The 22,291-nt window shown below is 38.7% G+C and overlaps 2 protein-coding genes across 5 annotated transcripts in view; one reads left to right on the plus strand and one right to left on the minus strand.

Moving 5' to 3' along the window:
- Nucleotides 1-2,323, plus strand: part of KLHL32 (kelch like family member 32) — a 251,103-nt gene extending 248,780 nt beyond the window's left edge. For all 3 annotated transcript variants that reach the window (XM_019486394.2, XM_006270483.4, XM_059732181.1), the window contains one exon: nucleotides 1,398-2,323. In XM_019486394.2, the coding sequence (XP_019341939.2) occupies nucleotides 1,398-1,559 (162 nt within the window). In that variant the 3' untranslated portion in view covers nucleotides 1,560-2,323. The remainder of the gene's footprint in view (nucleotides 1-1,397) is intronic.
- A 2,761-nt stretch (nucleotides 2,324-5,084) lies between these two features.
- MMS22L (MMS22 like, DNA repair protein) overlaps nucleotides 5,085-22,291 on the minus strand; it is a 166,885-nt gene continuing 149,678 nt past the window's right edge. The window contains exons 21-25 of one of the 2 annotated variants that reach the window (XM_014611080.3): nucleotides 19,841-20,052; nucleotides 17,419-17,585; nucleotides 15,881-15,977; nucleotides 14,573-14,740; nucleotides 5,085-10,852 (exon numbers count right to left, since the gene is read on the minus strand). In XM_014611080.3, the coding sequence (XP_014466566.1) occupies nucleotides 10,771-10,852; nucleotides 14,573-14,740; nucleotides 15,881-15,977; nucleotides 17,419-17,585; nucleotides 19,841-20,052 (726 nt within the window). In that variant the 3' untranslated portion in view covers nucleotides 5,085-10,770. Of the gene's footprint in view, nucleotides 10,853-14,572; nucleotides 14,741-15,880; nucleotides 15,978-17,418; nucleotides 17,586-19,840; nucleotides 20,053-22,291 lie in introns of those variants that run through there. The other variant, XM_019486393.2, reaches the window with a different exon arrangement.

A 22,291-nucleotide genomic window follows, 5' to 3' on the forward strand; every position in this document is an offset into this window, starting at 1 on the left:
TTAGCTGATTATCAGCATCGAGACAAGGGCAGCCCCCGGCTAGGTTTCAGACTTGGGGCTGTTCAGGTCCCAGTGACAGGGCATGCTGTATGTTCAGTTTATGGAGCCACATAAACCAGCCACAAAGCTGTTTCATATATTTTGAGTAGTATGTTTGTGGCTGATTTGCCATTTTATGGCACCATAAATTCAATGAACATGTGGCATGCTGCTATTTATGGCACAATTAACACACTGATCGTGCCAGAAATAAAATGAGTGCCAGGACCTTAGGCAATGCAACAATTAAAATAGATTCCTCAGACACTTATTTGAATCCTTGGCGTAGTTCCCCAAACCATCCCACCCATCCCATAGGCACTTTCTATCCCTAGGACACTAATGAAACACATTGAGGAAGGGGGAAGGGAGTAGCAGAAATCACTAAACATCTAGATGACACTCAGATCATGAGCACTAAGTAGCAGGGATTTATAAATCTTGCAAGATAAAACAGATTTTTATTTTTTTTAATGAGCAAAGGCTTTTTGTGTTTAGTGTAATATTTTATTTTAGTGATTCATTCAGTGCCACATCTGAGAATCTTACTAGAAAAAAATTGCCCAAGCTAGATTGAATAGGAACACTGACTGGAATACAGTGCATGAGATGCAATGCTAAACAGTGCTAGATCGAGTTAGTGAATGCACTCGCACACTCTGGATGATCTATGGGTGCTTTGGGTTCTAATATTATTTTGGTGGCAAGTGAGAATAAGTTTGGGATCCTGCTTTCAAGTGGACATTTGTCCACATCACAAAAGCCTCCCCAGAACTGGCAGCCAGCCCAGGGCAAGCTCAGGATTAGAGGTAAAAGAAATATAACAAGTGCTTTGGCAGAACTATATGTGTTGCCTACATCCGCTGTCAGCGGTTGGCATCATGCCTAGCTTTAGCCAATATGACTAGCCCTTTTATTTTCAAATTCAGCATGCTGCTTTCTCTTTCTGAAGAAATACACTTTTCTTTCTATGTCTTCTTTTACTCTTAAGTCATTCATTCAGCCTTTCCAAATTTTTATAGAGTCCTTTTGCTCCTCTCAGTACCTCTCATTTGACAAATGATTCATACTTCATGGTAATAGTTTAGCTTCCCTACACAGAGTTCTGTACTTGCATGGCTGCACATTGTGCAGCTAGGGAGTGTGATCAAATGTCACTCTTTGCTATTAAGTGTGAGCGAAGATAAGCTTGGGGGGAAATGGAGGGTATAAACCACTTGATCCATATAATTTAACACTGAGGTGAAACTGCCTTTCCGTTGGGCAGAATAATGAAGGTGTACAGGATAGGCCAGCAAATCTGTTTCAGTTTTTTTTCTGTGAACTTTTCAATATTTTTTGCATTTTGATCCCTCCAGGTGCTGGATGTTAGCAAGGAAGGAAAAGAAGAAGTATTCTATGGGCCTACACTTCCTTTTGCTTCCAACGGGATAGCTGCATGCTTCCTTCCAGCTCCTTACTTCACATGCCCCAACCTCCAAACTTTGCAAGTGCCTCACCACAGGATTGGCACTATATGAGGAAAGGAATACAAAGTTCATAAGAGGAGAAGGGGGGAAAACAGTACTTTTTGATCAAGCAAGAGAATTATTCAGTTTAAGCTGCTTCTTTGTCTTTTACACATTTGTCTTAAAGTCAGCTAATGGTAGGCAAAATAAGTATTTTTGTCAAAAATGGCCCCACAGAAATCAGTCTACACAGCTGCTTCCCTTTTCCATGTGTTAGGAGCGTATACGTTTATGCCAATATATGACTGGCAATTTTTTACTGGGCAACAACTTGTTCTAAGTTCTTCATACAACTTTGACAGGCATTTTGAGGTGAGTGCCCTCAACAACCTACCTGGGGTGTTGTTCTTTGGAGGCTGAGCTTTCAGTGGTTTACCAGCGGCACTTTTCAAAGACATTACAATATAGTGTTAACGTTGACAAGGACGATATAATACTATGCTAATTATGCAACTTAATACCTATGGCAAAAAGGATAACAAATTAATTGACCTTCAGTTCCAAACCTCATTGCTACAGTTTTTCATTTACACAACTTTTGTTGAAATTTATAGATACTGTGAAGCTCATTTAAGCAAAAAAAAGGATATATTAAAAACATGTATAAAAAGACTGTTTGCTCTTACCATAAAGAAAGCGGGACTGCGGTTTCAATGGCTATCATTGTATAAATCTTTTCTTAATCAGTTTGTCCAAGAAATGAAAGAAAGATCATTCTGTATGTCATTCACCAAGGTCTACTATTAAATAAATGTTATCATGCATCATACAACCAATTCTTCCTGACAGATGCCGTCTTTTACTTTTCATGGTGGAGAATAACCTATTTACTATATAATTAAAATGTGCCGTTTACTTAATATTTTTAATACCCAGTTTGAAAAGGGTCACTACATTTACAATTATCAATAGACAGTCTCATTTTGCCCAACATATGGTCCCACAAATCACTAGCCTCCAGAGGCTAAACAGGTGTACAACAAAGTCAATATTTATTTATTTATTCTTTCAATTTATATAGTATGTCTCTGTGCAATACTCTAGCCATATGTACAATTCACAGTACAACTCCAAACCTATTGTCTGGCTACAGTAAACCCCTTTTGTCCTATTCACTATTAATTTCTATATAAATTATAACATTGGTGTTTGTAAATATAAACAAAGAACATTGTTAAACCTCTTGCTAGCTATTGATGATTTACAGCCACAGTGAATTCCTCTGACTTATTTTGTTAATTGTCACTCAGCATCATGATATCTGAGCAGATCTCAGACCATGGAATTCCTATTAATATTTATGGCAGTTCAAGGTGCAGAAATATATAATAGAGCAAGCCAGTACATTCTGGAAAGAAAACACTTTGCCCTTAGTCCAATGAGAGATGTTACTAGGTCAAATACACTATAGATATAGTAAATAGTGGGATTTTCTTTTATGATTTCTCACTGTCAGAATCTTCTGCTTAAGAGCTGTACTTAGAACATGTAATATTTTTCAATAATTTAACTACACAGATTTTGTTCTATAATGAATTTTGATGACTATCCTTGACAGCATGAAGTTAGACAGGACAGAGGAACACAGTTGCATACTCTTCAGCAAGTATGATTATTTGAGCACTGACAATTTTCCTCTTTCTTGTCTCAAATTGACTCTTTCACAAAGATAATTTGATCCAGGGATTTTCCCCCCAAGTGCATAGGACATGCGTCTGGCAGCTGGAAAATCTTGTCTTGCTTTGCATTTGCCTCCTGGAAATCAGAATGCAGCAGCATTTCTCCATTCACAATTAGCATTCCTGAAAATCTACTCTGACTCCAGAGCCATCTCTGTACTCAAGGTACTGGATTCAGCCTTGATACTGTTTGTGATTCCCATGAATTTCTGAATATCTTTTAGGGATCACAAATATATAAAACATTTTATAAGTCACGACCCTTCTGTTTTTGTCCCAGTGCTGCACAATACTGTGAACTGTCCCATTTCATAGAAGTTGGGAGAGTTAATTTCTTATTTTATGGGGTCCCAGACAAAAGCCCCAAAGAGATTTTCTACGCTTCAGCATGGCAATGGAGGTTTCATTCCTTGGACTCTCACTCCATTCTTGACAGTCTCCCATATGGCTGTGTAGCCAGAGTTGTGAAGTCATTAAAGTTTCCTTTGGAGGCAAAGGGGGGTTGACCATTAATCTAACAGGATGCTTCCCAAAGCCAGCAGGCTGCAAGCAAGGCCTCTGTTCTAGACCTGGGAATGGAGTTAGCTTCCTTATGCAAAATAGCATGTGCCATTTAGTTCAAGGACTGAAAAATAGGAGCGTATGGCAAGAAAAGGTTATTTATCATGTTTGCTGTGCCCTTTAGACACTTTTACTGTTCTGGTTGTTATCACCAATTGTCTGTACTAGTGAATAGCAGTTTTAAACAGCTGTGCAATTGCATTAAATTAGTTAAGGGTTCCATAGCCAGGGAGCCTCAGGATAACACATATGCTCCCATTAGTGTCAAGATTTTGTGCTGGCTCTTAGTCATCCGACTCCAGCAATCACTGAGAAGTCTTTCATGTCAGGCCCTTACCCTCTGTACCTCCCAACTTGTGCCTTTATAGTAGCTTAATTTAGAGGACCTACAAGCCTACTACACCTTACTCCGAGAGATGTGGACTTTGACTTAAACATGGAAGAGTTCTTAGGGACAGGTGAGATGATCACTTAGATGTTTCTAGGTAAGGAGGGAGATAATGATTTTAACTTGGGGGCATGGACATGTCTTTTCCTTGCAACGGCAGGTCTTCTGCACTTCAGGAAAGATTCACTCCTGGAGATAAGCAGGTGGCAGCTTTAACCAGGAGCTGTTCCTATAGGAGCCCTGCAAGCAGAGGCTACCCAGTTACCAGAAATAACTGAATCAGCTTCCTGGCAAACCCACCCTTTTCTGGGGCTGGTGAGAGCCTTGTACAGCCCATCTCCAGCCTGGTGAATTCTGCACTCTTGGTTGCTCTGGCCCAACTTCTACCAACACAAACCCTGGAGTGAACCAGACCCTCCCTGTACTTCTGCTAGGTTTTAACCCTGGCTGCCAAAAGAGCATCTGTACAGGTTCCCCCCTCTTCTCCTTCCCCTTCCCCTGCCCCCAAAAGCTTCAAGGCACATAAATAATCCCTGCAGTAGAAGTCGATATGTACTAAAGGTGTCACACATCAACATGCTGAAATTCTACCATCTTAGGTGTCTTATTCAAAAGGCAGCACCTCCAACAGCTCTCTGGCATTGCACTAAAAATGTTCAATGACGACACAGGAGAAAGCATCACATGAACACCACTTTCAGCAGCATCATCAATTTACCTTGGAGCATTTCACATCCAAATACTGGCCAAAGGCATATTCAGACTTCATGACAAAGTGAGGGGTAAAAAAAACAGTCCCATCAATACAATTACTGTATATTTAGGAAACATTCAGCTGTCCATCTAGTTTCTGGTAGTTTATTTATGACTTACTAGGTTGCCCAGATTCAAGACAAAAACAATCAAGAATATAATTCCATTTCTTTTTATTTAGGCTTTAAGTATCCTCCCCCCACCCCGAGCCCCTCCATTTAGTACATCAGTTGCAGAATCAGGAAGAGATAGATAATTGAATATTCAGACATGCAGAATTAACACAGGCAGCATGTGGAAAATGTGGAAACAAGCGCGAAAAGAGGCGGCATCTGTTTACTGGAAATTAGAGTGTAGAATAAATTAAGGGAAGGTTAAAACACTTCATCTGCAGTAAGAGTTTGCAGGGAGGAAGACCTTGCAAGAACTCTGGAACGCAGATTACGTAAATGGCTTAAACAATTTTGTTTCAGGGACAGTAACTCTGTTTCTAAATAAAACATTTTTTATGAGAGGAGCAGAAATTATGTCAATATACAATGACATTTTCAATAAGATGATCAAAGCTACAATAGTTTGTGATATAAGAACCCAACAGATTAAAACTACTTCTGGGGTTTTGTAAAATACATTATAATACATGAAGAAATGAAAATACAAAGTTCTTCTGCAGGAGCTTTGCTCATGTAAAGCAATATATAGCGACATCCCACCAATTGCAGAAAATGGAAGTTTCATCATAACAAGATTATGTATTCTGCCTTCTGTAATTCTTTAATGAATTTAAGGAAATGTCTTTTCATTTTCTAATAAAATAATGCTATGCATCTTTAAGAGACATTTGTACGAATAATAGCAACTGGAACAAACCAACAACGTGCAAGTTTAATTTACAGGACTTCCTGTGAAAGGTTTTCATGATACCTAGAATTCAATATGAAAGCCAGGACCAAGATGATGATTTCATGTTAAACTCTCCACTGAAGTGGATGAGACGGAAATCAATTTGCAATCGGCAAATATGAGGTATTAATTTGATATAAGGATAAATAATCTAGTGTCATTCTGTAGAGATATAAAAGGTTGTTCTTTTCCAAGCACTGTCTGTGGGAAGAATATGTTGGATATATCGTTATGACAATCTAACAAATATAGTTATTAAGTGCCAGCCCTAAAACTTGTTTTATGAGAGCTCTGGGCAGGCAAAGACTTCAGATCAGCGTACAGGATCACGGCCTTGGATAAAAGTTGTTTTTTACTCATGCAACAGAACAATTCCATCCCTTATTTTTCCTGGGTCTAAGACATTTATGACAAATGTCATCTCCTAGCCACATGTTTCCATCTCTTCTAAAATAATTTTTCAGTTCTGCTATGACATATTGACCCAGCTCTGGATTTTTCATTTTCAATTTTTTATTTTTTTTTTAACTATTGATACCAGACAGACTGATTACACCCATTTTAAAAAACAGAGATAACTATTAAAATAATAAATTATAGACTAAACTGAAATTTTTTTTAGAGGTTACAGAAGAGGGAGAGAGGTGGGGGAAGAACTGCAGTAATATCTATTATCTATTTCCTGAGCGAAAAGTCCCATTTAGATGGACAGTTATGGAAGTTTTCATAAATGACCATAAAAAAGTCACGCATGTTGTTGGTAGCTCAAGTTTGGTATAATTACAAATCCTGTGCAAAGCCTTATTCTTCTGCATGTGTCTGTTTCTTCATGCTAGCATAAAAGGGTACATTTTTCTATCTAATGAGCTCTCATTAACTTTATGTTATGAAATGCCCCCTTCTCACCTTGATTTCTTTTCCATGAAAATGGAAGTGAGGCATATATTTAAAATACATTACTCCTGCTCTCAATAACAAATTGACATATTTACAATTTTTTGACGAGAGTTGAACAGCCCTCTTTTCTTTCCCCTTTTAAAGTAAGTTATTTGGTTTCAAAATAAAATAAAATTCTACTTTTCCTTGTGTTGCCTAGGATTCACGTTCTATAGCACAGTCATGATAGAGAGAGGTGATTCATATTCTGAATGTTGTGACCTTTTTAAAGTTATCAATGTTATGCATTTCAGAGAGAAAACAAGCCGAACACAGAGTCCAGAACTATACTAACTGTACCATAGCAGACGTTAAAATAGAAAAATGTGTACATGAGGCCTTTGTAATACTGACAGCAGCACTTCTGCCAATTTTCTAGCTCTCCTCCCCTCTCCCAAGGAAAAAGGAATGGTGAAAACTTTTAATGAGCCACTGCAGTAGTCCTGATAACTTTTAAGCAGAGATTTAATATTTTGTCAAAATTCCAATGAAATATGGCAGATGTGATTACAATCATCTCTGTGCAGGTGGTGGTCAATTATATCATAAATGTCTTAGTTGTCACTACTGCTCTCATAAAGTGAGCTGGACAAAGTTTAGAAGTACATTACAAAAATCCTTCTGAATTCCACCAGTAACCTTGGCTACAATCTGACTCTCAGGATTTTCTTCTTCTTGATTATGGAAATAAGTTACAAATGATATAAAGGTTCAACCCCTGAGGGAAAATTACTTGAGCAGTATAACATGCAATCCAGAGAACTTTTCTCTCCCTTATACACTTTGGATTTGCACTGCTGTTAATGGGGAAGTGTGGTTCCACAAGAGGACTGTAAAGGGGTAAACCATGGTAAAAAAAACAAAGGTGGCATTGAGGATTACAGCCTAGCTTTACCAAGTGATAATGGGTGTCTAACTGCCACCTAAAAGCCTCATTTCAATGTTTAGGCATCAATGAGATCCTCTTCAGTTACCATCAAGTAACTTAAGTTTCTGTTGCTAGCTCCAGGCACAACCACTCAGGTTTTCAGAGAACACCCACCAGATTGAACCTCACACGACAGAGAGGAATGAGACATTTTGGGGCAGGGTGGGGTGAAGTCTATTGCAAAGCCCAATGGTTACGGCATCTTTATCTAGGAGAGGAGAAGCCTGTTTTTAAAATCACCATTCTGCCTAATTTGGAGCTAGGGCTTGGACCCATGTCTCACTTCGCAGGAAAAGGACCAAATTATCAAGCAGTTAGATATGTTGGAGTGAACATCACATCAGAATATCTGTAGTCCTGTGGTTAAGACACTTTTTGGGTGGTGGAAGATGTGAGTTTGAATTCCCTCAGGCTGGGGCAGGAATTGAAACTAGGTTTCCCTCATCCTGGGAATCCAATCACTAAAGACTTACGCTTCATTCCTCTTTTCATCATTGGCTAGCTCCATGCTTACGGTTTTATGGATCTCATTCTTAGGCACCTAGCTTTCCCCATGCACTATGTGGGGAACCCACGTTCCTCACTCAAGTATTTCAGAGGCGGGCTAGGTTAAAAATTGTCTTACTCACTGCTGTGACACCTAAGGGGCCAGCCCTAGAAGTTTTTAAGGTAAAGCACTAACAAGGATCTTCAGTTCATTAAAGCCAGGACACCAGGGCTGGTAGGTAAGTATGACAGATGTGGTCCATTGCTCCCACTCAGAGTTATAGCTCAGTTGATTCACCAAACACATAGGCCAGGCTGGCCCACAATCAAGGGGACTGTGAGGGTAACTGCAGAGAGTTCCCATAAACCCCTCTTCCATGTACTGTCTAGCTTGTTTGGGATCTCTGTTGCTCATAGCTCTATGTGCAAGTGATTCACAGCTGTCAAGCTGTTCAGCAGGCTTTTTGCTATTGAAATATTTTGGTGGAATATCCTGACCCTGCATACTACTCTATAAGCCTTGTCATTCATATTGTCAAAACTCAGTCACATCTGCACCTGCCTATACCAAATTATTAAACCAAACCAGACTGCCCATTTGCAAGTGGTTGACTGTGATAATGCAAAATGCTTTATTTCTGTTTGTTTTAACTTTTTGATGGAGAAGAATGATCATTTCCAAAGTGTTTAAATTAGCTTCTCATGCACTAAGAGCCGTGTTACATTTGTATAAAGCTTCGTTGCGGTTTTAAAAACTTCTAGGTACTGCAGCCAGTATTAAATATGCCTTTAAAACCCCACTAAACACATCATTAAACAATTTGTTACAATATCTTCTCTATCTGTTCTTTAAAAGTCAAAGGCTTTACTTTCAGGAAGTGATACTACAGTCAGACATCTGTTCTGTTATCTACTGTGTGCTAAGACTCAAATTTCGAAGGCATCTCTATTAATCTCACTTGGAGGTTTTTTTTCTTTTTTAAAAACGCTTTTTGGAGGCAAATCCTCTTGAGATGAATAAAACTCCTCCCAGGTGCAGAAGCTTACAAGAAGCTACAATGCAGGTTCAATAAGTCACTTTCGTAATGAAAAGAACCTCCATGTTCTACACTATTAAGTAGCCTAAAGAGGCTTTTAGTTACTGCATTATCTGAAGTAACGATAGCTGATTTAGGGGAAAAGATTATGTGTTTCTACTTGATAAGATTACTGTAACGAAATAGAGGCTGCTCTGAATCAGATTTTAGGGACGTTTCTGGAGCTGAAGCTGTTAGACACAAAAGTAGCCTTTCCTTCCCATTAATTCTGTAAAGTTAAGAGTTTGAATAACTTTAAAAGTAGGTATGTGGTTCACTGATGTTGCCAGGAGGTGCACACTTACCATGTTCACAGTCCAGAAAGAAGTCTTAAAAATCTGGGTTATTCAGTCAAGTGAAAAATTGAACAGCACCTTAAATAAAGTTTTAAAGGCACTTGGAGGGGAAAAAGTAGATTTCACTAGAGAAAAGTCCAAGAGATAACCAAAGACGCCAAAATATTTGAGAAGCCTAACTTGCTTGGTGCACACATTTTAACAGTTTAGGCTTACATGGTGATTAAGATCTTGAAATAAGTTCCATCTTCCCATTACACTCATTTTAAATTAAACTGCAGAGAATGAGGTTCACACATCAAGAAACCTTACAATCCTAGTACATTTTTTTTTGGGGGGGGGGGGGGGAGGAGGAGGTTACAAGATTTTTCAGTTTGTTATTTTAAATCCAGGGAAATTACTATTCAGTCAGGGTCGGGGAGCTTCTTATTATTCAAGAACCTGAAACTTGCTTTCTGCACAACCTCCCCACCCAGCAGAGAGGAGGTTTTTAGGTTGGAATTTGCAAGACCTGAACATTTTCAATACAGGAGCAAGGTTACGACACCTGTCTCCATTCTATACATACAAGCCCTTCTGTTAACATAAGATAGCTCTAACACATTGACCTGACCCTGACCCAGCTCCTGGGGAATGTGCTGCACTCACTGAGCTCGGCATACTGCCACAGAATGTCTTTGTATGAATATCATACACCGACTGCTGGGTATAAAAGCCTACAGTCTGACCCCTCCCCAGAGTTCTACACATTTCTACACAACATGCTTTCTTTTGGTCTGCAAAAACAAGTTTTCCAATAGAAAACTGGATGTTAACATTTTCTATAGAACACAGTTAGTAGGGAGTTTCAAAAACGCATTGTGAGAAGTACAAAACTCAATGAATCTTAATTAGATTGGTGCCAGGTGCATTTGAAAATGCACCAAATAGGTCACAGAAGACTCTTATCTATTTAATATGGATGTTTCTAGTATTTAATGAATTTACATATCAGTTGAAAGACAAAATATTTGGGAGTTCATCTTCCCATCTGTGATAATAGTTAAATGCTATGTAAGTTATTGGAAGAGCAGCTTATAACTTTGAAAAAGATTAAATAGGTGAATAGATTCCACTTGCAAAGATAAAGAACTTGGATTGTGTACAATGTAGGATTATTCCAGGCGGGGACAGTGTGCAAACATTCATGGGGAAAGAGCTATATCACCACCACATTGCTAACTTGTCTCATTTTCCAGTTTTAGTATCTCATTTTGTCCAGCCGCTGTGAGGTGAGATAAGAGTCTTTTATAGGCTTTTCTGTTAAGAAACAAAAGCAGATAGCAGGTTAGTTAAACAATCTCACAGACCTTACGGATAAAAGCACATCATCCCCAAACAGACTATTTACATAATGTAATGTAAAACCAAATGAACTAGTTCTTTTAGTATTTACGCAACCGCTTTGTATGCTATGAATTTTTACAAAGTTTGGTTAAAAGGCAAATGGGGAGTGAACAACATAGAAGTATGCCAGGAGTACTCAGAAGTCCATTTGCTAAGTAAACTTTCCTAAGGTAACTTTTATTTTTTTAATTGTACATTTACTTGCCTAACCGAGGCCTGGAACAGAATAATATACTAAGCTCAGCATGTTACCACTGATTTACATTTTGTCTGGAATATCTATATGCAGTGCTCCAAAGGCTGACAGAGCCTGCTTCGAAGAAGGCTACAAGGAGCCTGGAGAGAAGGTAAAAGGCCTTGCCACTATCATTACTGCATTATCAGTCTTAACATTTATATAAACAACAGACGCATTTAATATTTCACTGTATTCATCTGCACAAATTATTAGCCTCATTGGTCATTTGAGTTCTGCAGATAGGTTATATAGCTTTCCTGAAACATTCTTATGTATCTCTGATAAACTATAACATCAGATGTTGTCATTATCACCAATTAGTAAGATTTCATGGCTTTGTCGCCAACAAGCAGGGACAGGAACCCAGCCTCACCCAGATGTGAGATGCAGCTACCTCTCACTCAGTGACCCCTTTGGAATAATGCATTCTTGCCTATAGAGTGGCCCAGTTGACAGGGGAGGGGGGAGTGTTGTCCTGACCCAGCCTTGCCTGTAAGCCTGGAGGTTTGGGCACTCTTCAGAGAAGGAGAAAACGTAGCTTTGAATCTTCTTAGCCTGAAGAGGGAATTAAACTGGGTATGTGCTCTAGCACCAGGCAGTTATGCAAAAGGTGAACCATCGTATTTTTGGATAAAAGTGTCTGTGGCTGTTGTGCTTTGTGCTCATCTTAGTGCAGCAGGTGCACATTAGGAGTGGTCTGAGCACACCTGCCAGACTGGGCTCTTGAGAGGACATAGGCAGATGAATGCATAATTGGGGAATCCCACACATCTCTGCAGGAGGTGGGCATTGAGATGCTCTGGACATGTACTGCTGCAAATCTTCCAGTCCCTAAATTACTTTACAGGAGAAATCTTGGGTGCTTACAACTGTCCAGATGCCTAAGCAGTTAGGCAGGGCTTTTGTGGCATACTCTGTCAGATGTGTATCAAAGGAATGAAAGGAACACACAGCTTTTTATAGAAAAGTATTATTAATCCATTAGGGCAGGGATTGTCAACTGGGGGTACGTGTACCTCCGGGGGTACTTGAGAAGGCCCTAGGGGGTATGCGCAGGCGGGCGGGGACGGAGCACCGCTATGCACCATCCCACTCTGCTGCACAGGTGTCACCTGCCCAGCTGGATGTGGAGGGCGGGGGCAGCTTGCATCCGGTAGCTGCCAGCACTCTGCATGGCCACGTGCCGCCCCCCACATCTGGCCGCCGAGGATACATTGGTCCAAAAAGATTGAAAACCCTTGCATTAGGGTATTCATAGGGGTGCACACATGATATGATTACAGGCAACCCCCGCTTAACACTGTTTCGCTTAACACTATTTCGCTATAACACTCATTTTAAATTGATACCTAGCGCTCAGTGAGTTTTGTTATAAGGGTTGTGATCACTGTCTTGGGCCATTAAAAACAACTGTGGTTGCCATCTTGGGTCTTCAAATACTTTTGGTTTTGCTTAATTGGTTCCTGAAAAACTGAGCGTTAAGAGCCTAAGCGGGGGTTGCCAGTACTACGGAACAATTTACCCCAAATTGTGAGTACATTTTCTGCAAAGCAATGAGGAGGAGCAGGCCCATAACCAACTGTCCTAAGATTGCCACTCACAGTAAGCATTATTACAGATCATAGCCCAAAGGTCAGCAATGTTTTTGGGCAGAGTGCCCTTTCCTTGACATCTGGCCCGAGATGCACATGCCAAGCAAAATGCCTTCAAGTGCTATGCTCCAGCACCTGTGCTGGGGATTGTCTACCCCTGATACAGCCAGTTGGTGGCAGGGGAATTGGTTAGCACTGAGGAAGTGACCAAGATAAAATTCACTAAAGGAACAAACACACAACCTGATCCACCTTGCAGGGATACTGCTCAGTAAGGTTACCACATATTTTTGAAGGGTAACTACACTGGATACAAGAGATTTACAGTACAAGCTGCATAGAGCAGGCTCATTTGGCAGTGAGAAAAATGATCTGACACACATAGCTGGCAGGTTAATCCTTCTAGCCCACCTTCACTGCTGTCCCTGAAGTGTTATTAGCAGCTCCAAAACTGAGTAGGTCTTGTCATACCCAAGGCTGTATGCAGTGAGTAACAACCTAACCAGGTTTAATGAGGTGCAAACAGCTGAAGAAAGGCTGAGGGCTGGCTCTGAGTAACACTGTAGGTACATCAATGAGGTGTGCAAAGTTGAAAGCTTCCCATTCCTGTACGAATTAGCAGGCACACTTAAATCAGTTTAAAGTAGTGTCTTTAATACTGAACTGGCTAGTGCCATTTTTACAATTTAAATGGCTGCCCACCCTCCTACAGCCATCTTAAGTGACTGGGGCCACACTATACAGTAGCTTTGTGTATCAAGTATCCATTATATGTGCACTATATAGTAATGTTGTTTCACTATGCAGCAAATGTATCATGTGTCCACATCCTTAGCTGTGCATAAAAATATCTGAGTTGCAATATTTATCAAAGCTTAAGACTACTGGATCTTGACTTTTCATAGTAAAACGAGTTAAACATTTATGGAAAATAGCCCTCTCCAGTTTGTAGTCCTGTAAATAAGTAAGCATCTTCCTTAAGATACATTTGATATTCCTCTGCCTACTGAAGAAGACTAATTTCTTGACCTTTATTTCTCTCATGCTCCCCTGAGATATATTACATACCAATAAACTTTTGGTTCTGAGAGATTATGTTTTGATATAGCTTCAATTTTAATTTGATGTTTTATGATTATATTATGTAAAAGTCAGTACAGACTTTTAAAAACAGAAATGACTAACAAAGTTAAAGGATCAGCAATTATCTTGTTGTTGCTGTTTGTTTTTTTAACATGGCCCAAGCATGATTTTCTTTCAAACTGTGCTTAAAAATCCTTAAAATTAATCAATGTATTTAAATTTTGCCAAAAGTTTCCTCCTAGATTAGATATCTACTATATAATTTTACTATGTAATTTTTTTAAAATGCCCTAAAATACAGACTTACAGCACAACCTAACTGAACACAGGCATAGACTGTAAACTCTTTGGAGTGGGGACTAAATTTTTATTTGCTGTTTGTACAGAACATAGTCTAATCCAAAGTTGGTCCAAGATTGGAGCTCTGAAATGTAATTGCAAAAATATATGTGATAATTAATGCTGTTATAGGCACATAGGCTCTTCATAAAGTATGTACATGTGTACACACATGCAACCCTGATACCAAAATATCTGAGGAAGTATTTCACAATTACGAAGCACTTGCTTTTTATTTTGCTAAATGTTGAATAGAAGGTAGCTGAGCATACCTACACCTCTTACATGAAATCTGTGCTAAAGTGTAAAGTTGCCTTCTACCAAGAGATAAACCTCTATTGTTTGCGGACAATAAGCAATGATAATATATACAAAACATACCTCTGTGCAGTGTTTCTGCCAAGCCCTTGTTTATGCTCTGAATCCTTCAGAGACTGAGTGATTGTGGGAATCAGGCTGATAACTAGCATCTGATCCAAAATAGCCACTGTTTCTAGGATGCTGAAAACCTGATGATCATATACTGTGGTGTAGTCCTGAATAAACTGCCTGAAGGAGAAACAGGGGCATTTAGTGCAAATTCACAACTAGCTGCAGAAAGCACGCAAAAAGACAATTCTCAAAACAATGAAATCAGAAGCAGCAATTTGACTTCACAGTTTTCATAGGACACAAAGCCTAACACTAAAGACTCATGCACAAACTTTTACCAGTGAAACTGTATACCCTCTGAATCTCCAAGCTGCTTCATATGGGCTTCCTCTTTCATTGCACTCTGCCCTGTAATAGGTGTCTGCTCGCATGCAGGAGCTTGCAGGTGTGGGCTTAAATGTATAACAGACAAGTCCCACAGAGTCAAGAGTGCAGAAATAACAATTTTCTTATAAAACTTCACCATTGTCTTAAATTGGACACACAACTGACTGCAAATATATCCAAACTACAAGAGTTTCTCAAGCATTTAAAGCTGCAGGCAGAATCTGAATTGGAAGCAGATTATGCTAAATCAGAGATGAAATGTTCCCTAACTGGCCACACTGAGGAATGTCAGGGCATACCGTGTGAGAGCTGACAGAGGCCCACTGATTACAATTGGGCTTTGTGCATCTGTTCCCTATACAACACAGGGTCAACACTTACATCTGTAAAATGTCTTTAGATCTAGGAAACATGCAGTGTTTGCTTGCTCTATATTGGGGGGGAATAGGATCCAAAAAAATTTAGAGAAGGGTGTAAGTAAGCAATTTTCATTAAGAAATATTTGCATATTGCAAATTGGGAATTTCAATTCTAAAAATATAAAAGCAAACACACTTGGATGTATATTTGAATTTAGGTATGCGCACCTGAAATTAGGCATATGCACTAGCCTGTTTAGTATCTGACATGCTTCACCATCTTCTGGGGAGTTCTCCATTAAGACTGCAAAGCACCTCTCAGCTGCTTATGCTTCAAAGAAAAGCCCTAATCTACAAGAAAATATACACATTTGTTTTTGTACTTTTTTCCCTGTCATTTTTTTGGCTAACCAGCATTTTAAATCAGTGCCAAGAATGCACTAATTTAAGTACTATAAATAAGGACAAAGCATTATGTAAGGGATAATTACTTATTACAAAAAATAAAAACCTGTTTGCTATCAAACACTTTGCACTGATTACATTGCCAGTTGGCATATTTTCTGGTTACCTAAACACCGAAGTCAGCTGGGTGGCAGGCTCTCCTCCTGACCTCATTTGGCAGCCTTCTACTATGTACTGCAGAATTTCTGTAGATAATTTTTTAACTGTAAGAGAAAAAAAAACCTCAAGAGCTCTTGAACTGACCATCTGGAGAGTAGCTCCTATAATGATTACTCTCTTTTAATTAAAAAAAAATCATGTAAAGTACTTTGTTTAAGTAAAACAACTGTAGTGGTGATTGTTTCGCTATAAAGTACAGTAAAGCACAGATACATTCAATGAAATTCTTATCTCCCTACTGTTACTCTTAAAATCCATGGATTTTAAGTAACATCCCTTTTAAATCTAGGTATTCAATGAAAATAGACCTGTATATTTAAGTTTAGATTTGGTTTATTCTTTAATCCATTTTTACTTTGAATGAAAGAAAAACATTCTGGGGATTACATACTGCACTAAGGTATAAATATGAACTGCCTCATCCTTTCAATAATACTTTTCTATCTATTCTTTCTTCCTCCTCTTCTTTTTAAAGAACTAAATAGATTCAGTTACTTCTATGACAATTTATGTGGAATAACTCTCTATACACAGAGTCTTTTATAAATTTAGAACTGCATTTAACCCTGGGATTTATGCTGGCTTCTGCAGAACCCCGGGTACAGAAACTCTGCCTTGGCAGACAGACAGCCAACAAACAGTTATGGGAGTACAGAAATGCACCATTCCTGCTCCAGCTGATTAGTTCAGTTAGCTGGTTTTAGCTGTAGGAAGATGCTTTAACTGGGAATGTGTCAATGCAAGTGCATCCCTTGTGCATACTTTGTCCTTGAAACTGCTACAGACCACAATTAAAAATTACTTCACTAAACAAAATCCCCAGGAGAAGGCAAAGGCAAAGGCGAATCCCCACCTTGTGAAATGCTGCCACTGGCACAGAAGTGGAAGTCACATTCTCCCCCATACACTAACTTGCACAAGGGTGGGGTTAATTGAGTTCTTTGTTTTTATTAGTCATCTAAAAGAAGACTGCAGGCACAAGCAAACCTAGAACAGTTCTGTGTTAACATTAAAAAAGTATTCTCAGTAACTTCTTCAGAAATCAACGTGCCACTTTACACCATGTTTAATGAAATACAAAAATCTGGGGATGAACACATGGTAGAGCTCTTCAGACCTCCACAGTCTCAAAGCCAGAGCAAACCATCCTTTGACCTCAGTGAGGGTGAAAAATAAAAGAATAAGAAAGAAGAATGGAAGGGCTCTTCAGGAGCCTGGCAATGTGGAGCCTTTCACTGGGCAAAGAATGTCACTAAAGTAGAGAAGCCAAACACAATGTCTCTGGAGAATTCCCAAGTTCTCTGATATCTTGAAGACAGAGATCAGATCTAGAATGGCCAACAGCAAGGCAGGTTTCTGCCAATGTGTCTCATCCAATAGCTGTAACTAACAAACCTACCCTACTCACTTGGATAAAATATGTTTAGTAGGTAAAAATTATAACATGTTTACATGAATACATTCAAAGTTAATTAAGCCACTCACCTTGCGGTTCATTAACAAATACTAAGCATTTCAACACAGCAGGGAGCAGCAATTCAATGTCACATACTTCAATGTTCTTGGTTCTTAGGAATACTTCAAGAATGAAAGCCAGAACTGAGGCCAGACGTGGAGGTGGAGCGTTACCTTTGAACTGCAGGTAGTTTTCACTGAAAAGAAATAAAACTCAGCCTATAATTTAATTTTTCATTAAGCATCTTTCTCTAATATTGCTATAGTTCACCAGGAGGGCTATTAAGTGGACTTCTATCTCTATGGAGGATAGAGATATGGTTTCAATGTCTTTTAATCTTAAAAATTACTCTTAATTTATTAGAACACAGAGTGATGCTTTCCTGCTCTTCTATTGTTGTGGAAACTCAGAAATAGCAGCTATTGTAGCTATGGTCAAATATTCAAACATGACCATAAATGCTGAACCCATAAACAAGTGCAGATACAAAACACAATCACTGCATATAACCCCGCTATGCACATGTACTTGTATGCAAAGATGCCTGTAGCGTACATAACCCTTTGTATTTATTCTGATGGCAAGATTCTTCTCTCCAATCGCCATGTCATAACCCCCTTCCAATAGTTTGTGCTCCTAAAACAGAGTACTGCAGGGAACCCTGAATGACCAGATCCTGAATCTAGGCTTTTAATATATTTGATGATAAAAGAATTGAATAAAAGATATATTTTATACACTCTGATTGACTAGAATTCTAAGAATTTTACCTACTCCTCTGTAATTTTGGTTTAAGGTAGTATTAATCCAGTTGTTGTTAATTCCTCTTTAACAACAAGGTGTGCCTTTGCTTAGTCAGAACAAATAATGTAGGCTGAAGTATAAAGTATGTCACAAGGATAAAAGGCAATCTGACACCCTGGGACAGTAACAGATTTTAACAAGCACATTTTGAGTATTCTAACTTAATGATTTGAATTGTACGTTTTCATCAATAGGAGGCAAGAATCTCAATCATTTTTCATTTGAAATAAGGAGTGATTCTACTGAAAAATAAAAACAGGTATTCATCAGTATTTATTCATCAGAACATGCAAAACAACATTCCAGATACCTAACAATAAAGAAAAAGAAAAAAGAAATACTGATTAACAATAAGTGATGAACCTGGGCACAGGCATACTATACTTTCACCTTCATACAGTGAGTGCAGATACTTCACACGGTTAGGTTCTTTGCCTCCCTGCAAAGATGTGGGTTTGTGATATAGCCAGCTGTGCTGGGCCACTGTGGTGCTCCACTTCTTTGCTGTGCCCTTTATTTTGAAGAGTGCTGTTTCTCCAGTCAGCTGCACAGAACTGCTGCCGTGCTCCAGCTGACTGGAGGACCAGCATCCTTTGAAGTAAAATCTGTGGCAAACAGTGGAATCACTCATCCTGAATCTGGGGACCTGCTGCACCACCCAGGCTGTGAACCACCCAGATACAAATGAGTCAGGTTCTACTGTACTTCCCAATGTGTTCTGTCTGCATTTCGTACTGCAGACTCTTCAGGTGATATTCCTGTCTTCCTATACTTCTCAGTGGTTAACTGTATCTCCCGATTAATCTGACAGTCTCACACAAAAATCTTTATACATACAGCCTAAGCAGCTTTATTTCTTCCATGGGCATCTCCTTCCATATCATAGAAATGTTTCTCTGTCCTGGACTAAGTGAATTCTGATGACATGGCTCAATCTCCCCTGAGCAAAAGAATTATCCTTTTGGAGGTCAAGGACAAAAAGATTAGTAAATTCTATGGATGTTTAAATGTGGCCCTCAGTGACTGCTCCTAACCATTAGACAATGTGTCTCTTCACTGACTGTTATGATTCTAAGATATTTTCCCCAGTCCTCTGTCATATTGCCGTGTGCTGCTCCACCTCTACATTGCCAACTGCTGTTTTTCCTTTAGAGCCTTCTCCCCGTGGTCAGCATTGTATTTCATATATATGAACACCTACATTAAGAGAACATCATTAAGGTTGTGATGTCAAACTTTCACAAGAATTTGAAACCTGAAATAAAATAATATTTTAACATATTTCACACTTCTTCTCTGGCAAATTTCACTAAAATGAGAATCCCACTGACATACATGTGTTATGTTTACTTATCTACAAATTACTCATCAAACGGAGTGGTATTCCCTTTATTATTATTCTTATTTTCCTTGCCCTCAACTGCCACCCAAAATGACCCACCATGTTCATTTAGATTGGAATCTCTTTACACTGAAATAGTTCATCTCTTATTATGTGCCTATACATCAGAAGAAGCTAAACTAGGCCCAAACTAAACTCTTTATGGAATGTAAACAGAAATATTAATAATACCAGCCAGGCCATAAACCATTTGTGGAGAAATTAAATTTTAACCAGTATGATGACTCTCCTTCCCCAAGTCTTACTTTATGGTATGTGCAGTAGTCTTCCGCAGATGCAAAGTCTGTGGGGTGTTAGTGGAATGACACAGTGCTGGCAGCATGGGGTGCTGTCCAATGCCTGAGGCTGATGGTGAAGGGGGGAGAAAACGTCCAAAATATTGTTGAATAATGCTCCCTAGTTGCTGGTTTAAGTAGGCCCCCTGAGTTTGGGACTGACAGCATATAAAAGACAAACCCTAGGAAAACAAATTCAAAAAGAAAAATTAAATAAACTGAATACAAATCTTTCATGTTGCACCTGCTACTAGGAATAGTTTCTATTGCCTACATGCCACAGGTGAATTATTGCTACGTTCACATCACTTAACTGTGGCACTAAGAAAACTAGCGAATCTCACTGAGCTGTAAAGCACACTGATATTTATGTTTGAAAAGTGTTATTCTTCCTATTAATGACACACAAAAAAGAACATTTGGAATGGTGAGACCTACAGGGCCCTGCCCTAACCTTTTCAATTTAAGTTAAGCCCCAATTATTTTGAGCTCTTTCTCTGCACCTGTTTATAGTGAAAATTAAAATAGTGCGGCTTACCCTGGGGAAACTGAAGCAAAGAGTGAAATGCAGGAAAAAATTAAGAAAGAATAAATTAAGCAGGAAATACCTATTTAGTAAGTGATCTCGGCAATATTTGTAGCAAAACCAATATATTAATGCAATAACCATGGAAAAAAAGGACATTTTCTCCAACACGTACAAGAAGTTTCTGTGCGAGAAGGTCCATATTTTAAGGACCCCTCTCTCTTCACTGGTGACAGGAAGAAGAATGAGTCAGGAATAAAGGCAATCCATGTCACAACGGGTCACAGTACAGCATGCACACAAATCTCCTTAGGATAAAAATTCCTTATAATTTACACCTTGATAAGGTAGACAAAAGTAATGTAGAAAAAATAAATGGAGAGGCATATTCATCACTAAAGAATCACTTTAAGAGTTAGGGGGAAAATCCTACGTAATTCGTGAGCAGCTTCAGAAATCCATACTAGTATGGTCCAGATTTGTATACTAAGCCATTCTTTTCCTACTATTTTGGGAAACATAATACCTTCCTCCCCCCAACAGAAATCCGTTCTTTACCCACCACCAGTTATTGCAGTAAATACATCACAGATATTTAAACAGATACATCTAGAAGTTATGGTGTGAAACGCAGACGTTCTAGATGAACTACTTTATTCTGGTTTACAGGTACAAGAGATTCTTCCTGTCTCTCTGGCCCTTTGCTCTGTAAATTCAGCATGTGCATTATGGACAGCTAAGTTCATAAGAGCCCATCCAAGGAGACTACTGTCTAGAACTGTCTATACATGATCTAGAAGTGGAATGGCCTTCAAGAGCAAAAACATGTTGGGCTCACAAGCTGAGAGGAAGACTTGAACTTTTCTGGGATTAAAAGTTTATTTTTTGGAGAGTGAAAAATTTGGTTCCCCTGTAAAGGAAGAGTGAGAACTAGGGAACTTAACAATTAAGGAGGTTAAAGACCTGTCTCACATATGGATGTGCCTGAAGATGGATATCCTGGAAATCATTTAAGTATTTCTGATGTAAACTTCACAAAACGTCTCTGAATACTGAAGCATGGTTCCTACTGGACTAGACTTCAGATATTTCTTGAAGCTTCTTTTGAGGATTTATAATAAATCTCTGTGATGAAAGCCATAGTTTCTGAACCACAACCCAGGTCTTAAGAGACTCTGGTTCTATCAGTGGATTGCCTCTTCTGGCAAAATGTATATTCCTTCTTAGTGAAAGACAGCTCTTACTATTATAATCTGAACACTTGAGAACACTACATGGCCCTCCCATTATTTAAAGGGGAGGACCGTAGGCTGAGGAAGGAGATTATTCACTTCAGAAGATTAATGAGACAAATTTGGTATGATCTTTCACAGAAAATTTTCAAGTTTTGATGAGAGCTGGATTGATCCCAGGAATTTTTTGTCTCAAAGAAACAGAAAGATTTAAATAAAAAACCATGTTTCATGACTGTATCTAGGACATTACCAGAAAATCTGCCTATACTGATAGGATCAGAAGTTTTTGTTGTTCTTAAGTTTTGCAACAAGTGCTCATGCCTAAAAATATAGTGAAAGTGCCAACCAAGTACAAAGTGGCATCATCTAGACGGTCAGGATTTAGGTTGCGGTTAACCTATTAACCACTATTAACATTTCTTTATATCATGAGACAATAAAGCCATCTGAATATGTAAAAAGGAGCTGTAGTACATTTAAAATTGTGCAAACGTGTTCTTGAATTAAAAAAAAAAATTCTCTAAGGATGCTTCCATTTTTATGCTTCATGGGTCAAAGAACCTCCCTCTTCAAAGGGCACATAAGATTTTATAGATCAACTTATATTTACAGTTAATAGAGCTCCAGGTGTTTTTCTTTTTAGGAAGAGAATGATATATT

The sequence above is a fragment of the Alligator mississippiensis genome, chromosome 1 (genome assembly GCF_030867095.1).
Source record: "Alligator mississippiensis isolate rAllMis1 chromosome 1, rAllMis1, whole genome shotgun sequence".
In the NCBI taxonomy this organism is placed as follows: Eukaryota; Metazoa; Chordata; order Crocodylia; family Alligatoridae; genus Alligator; species Alligator mississippiensis.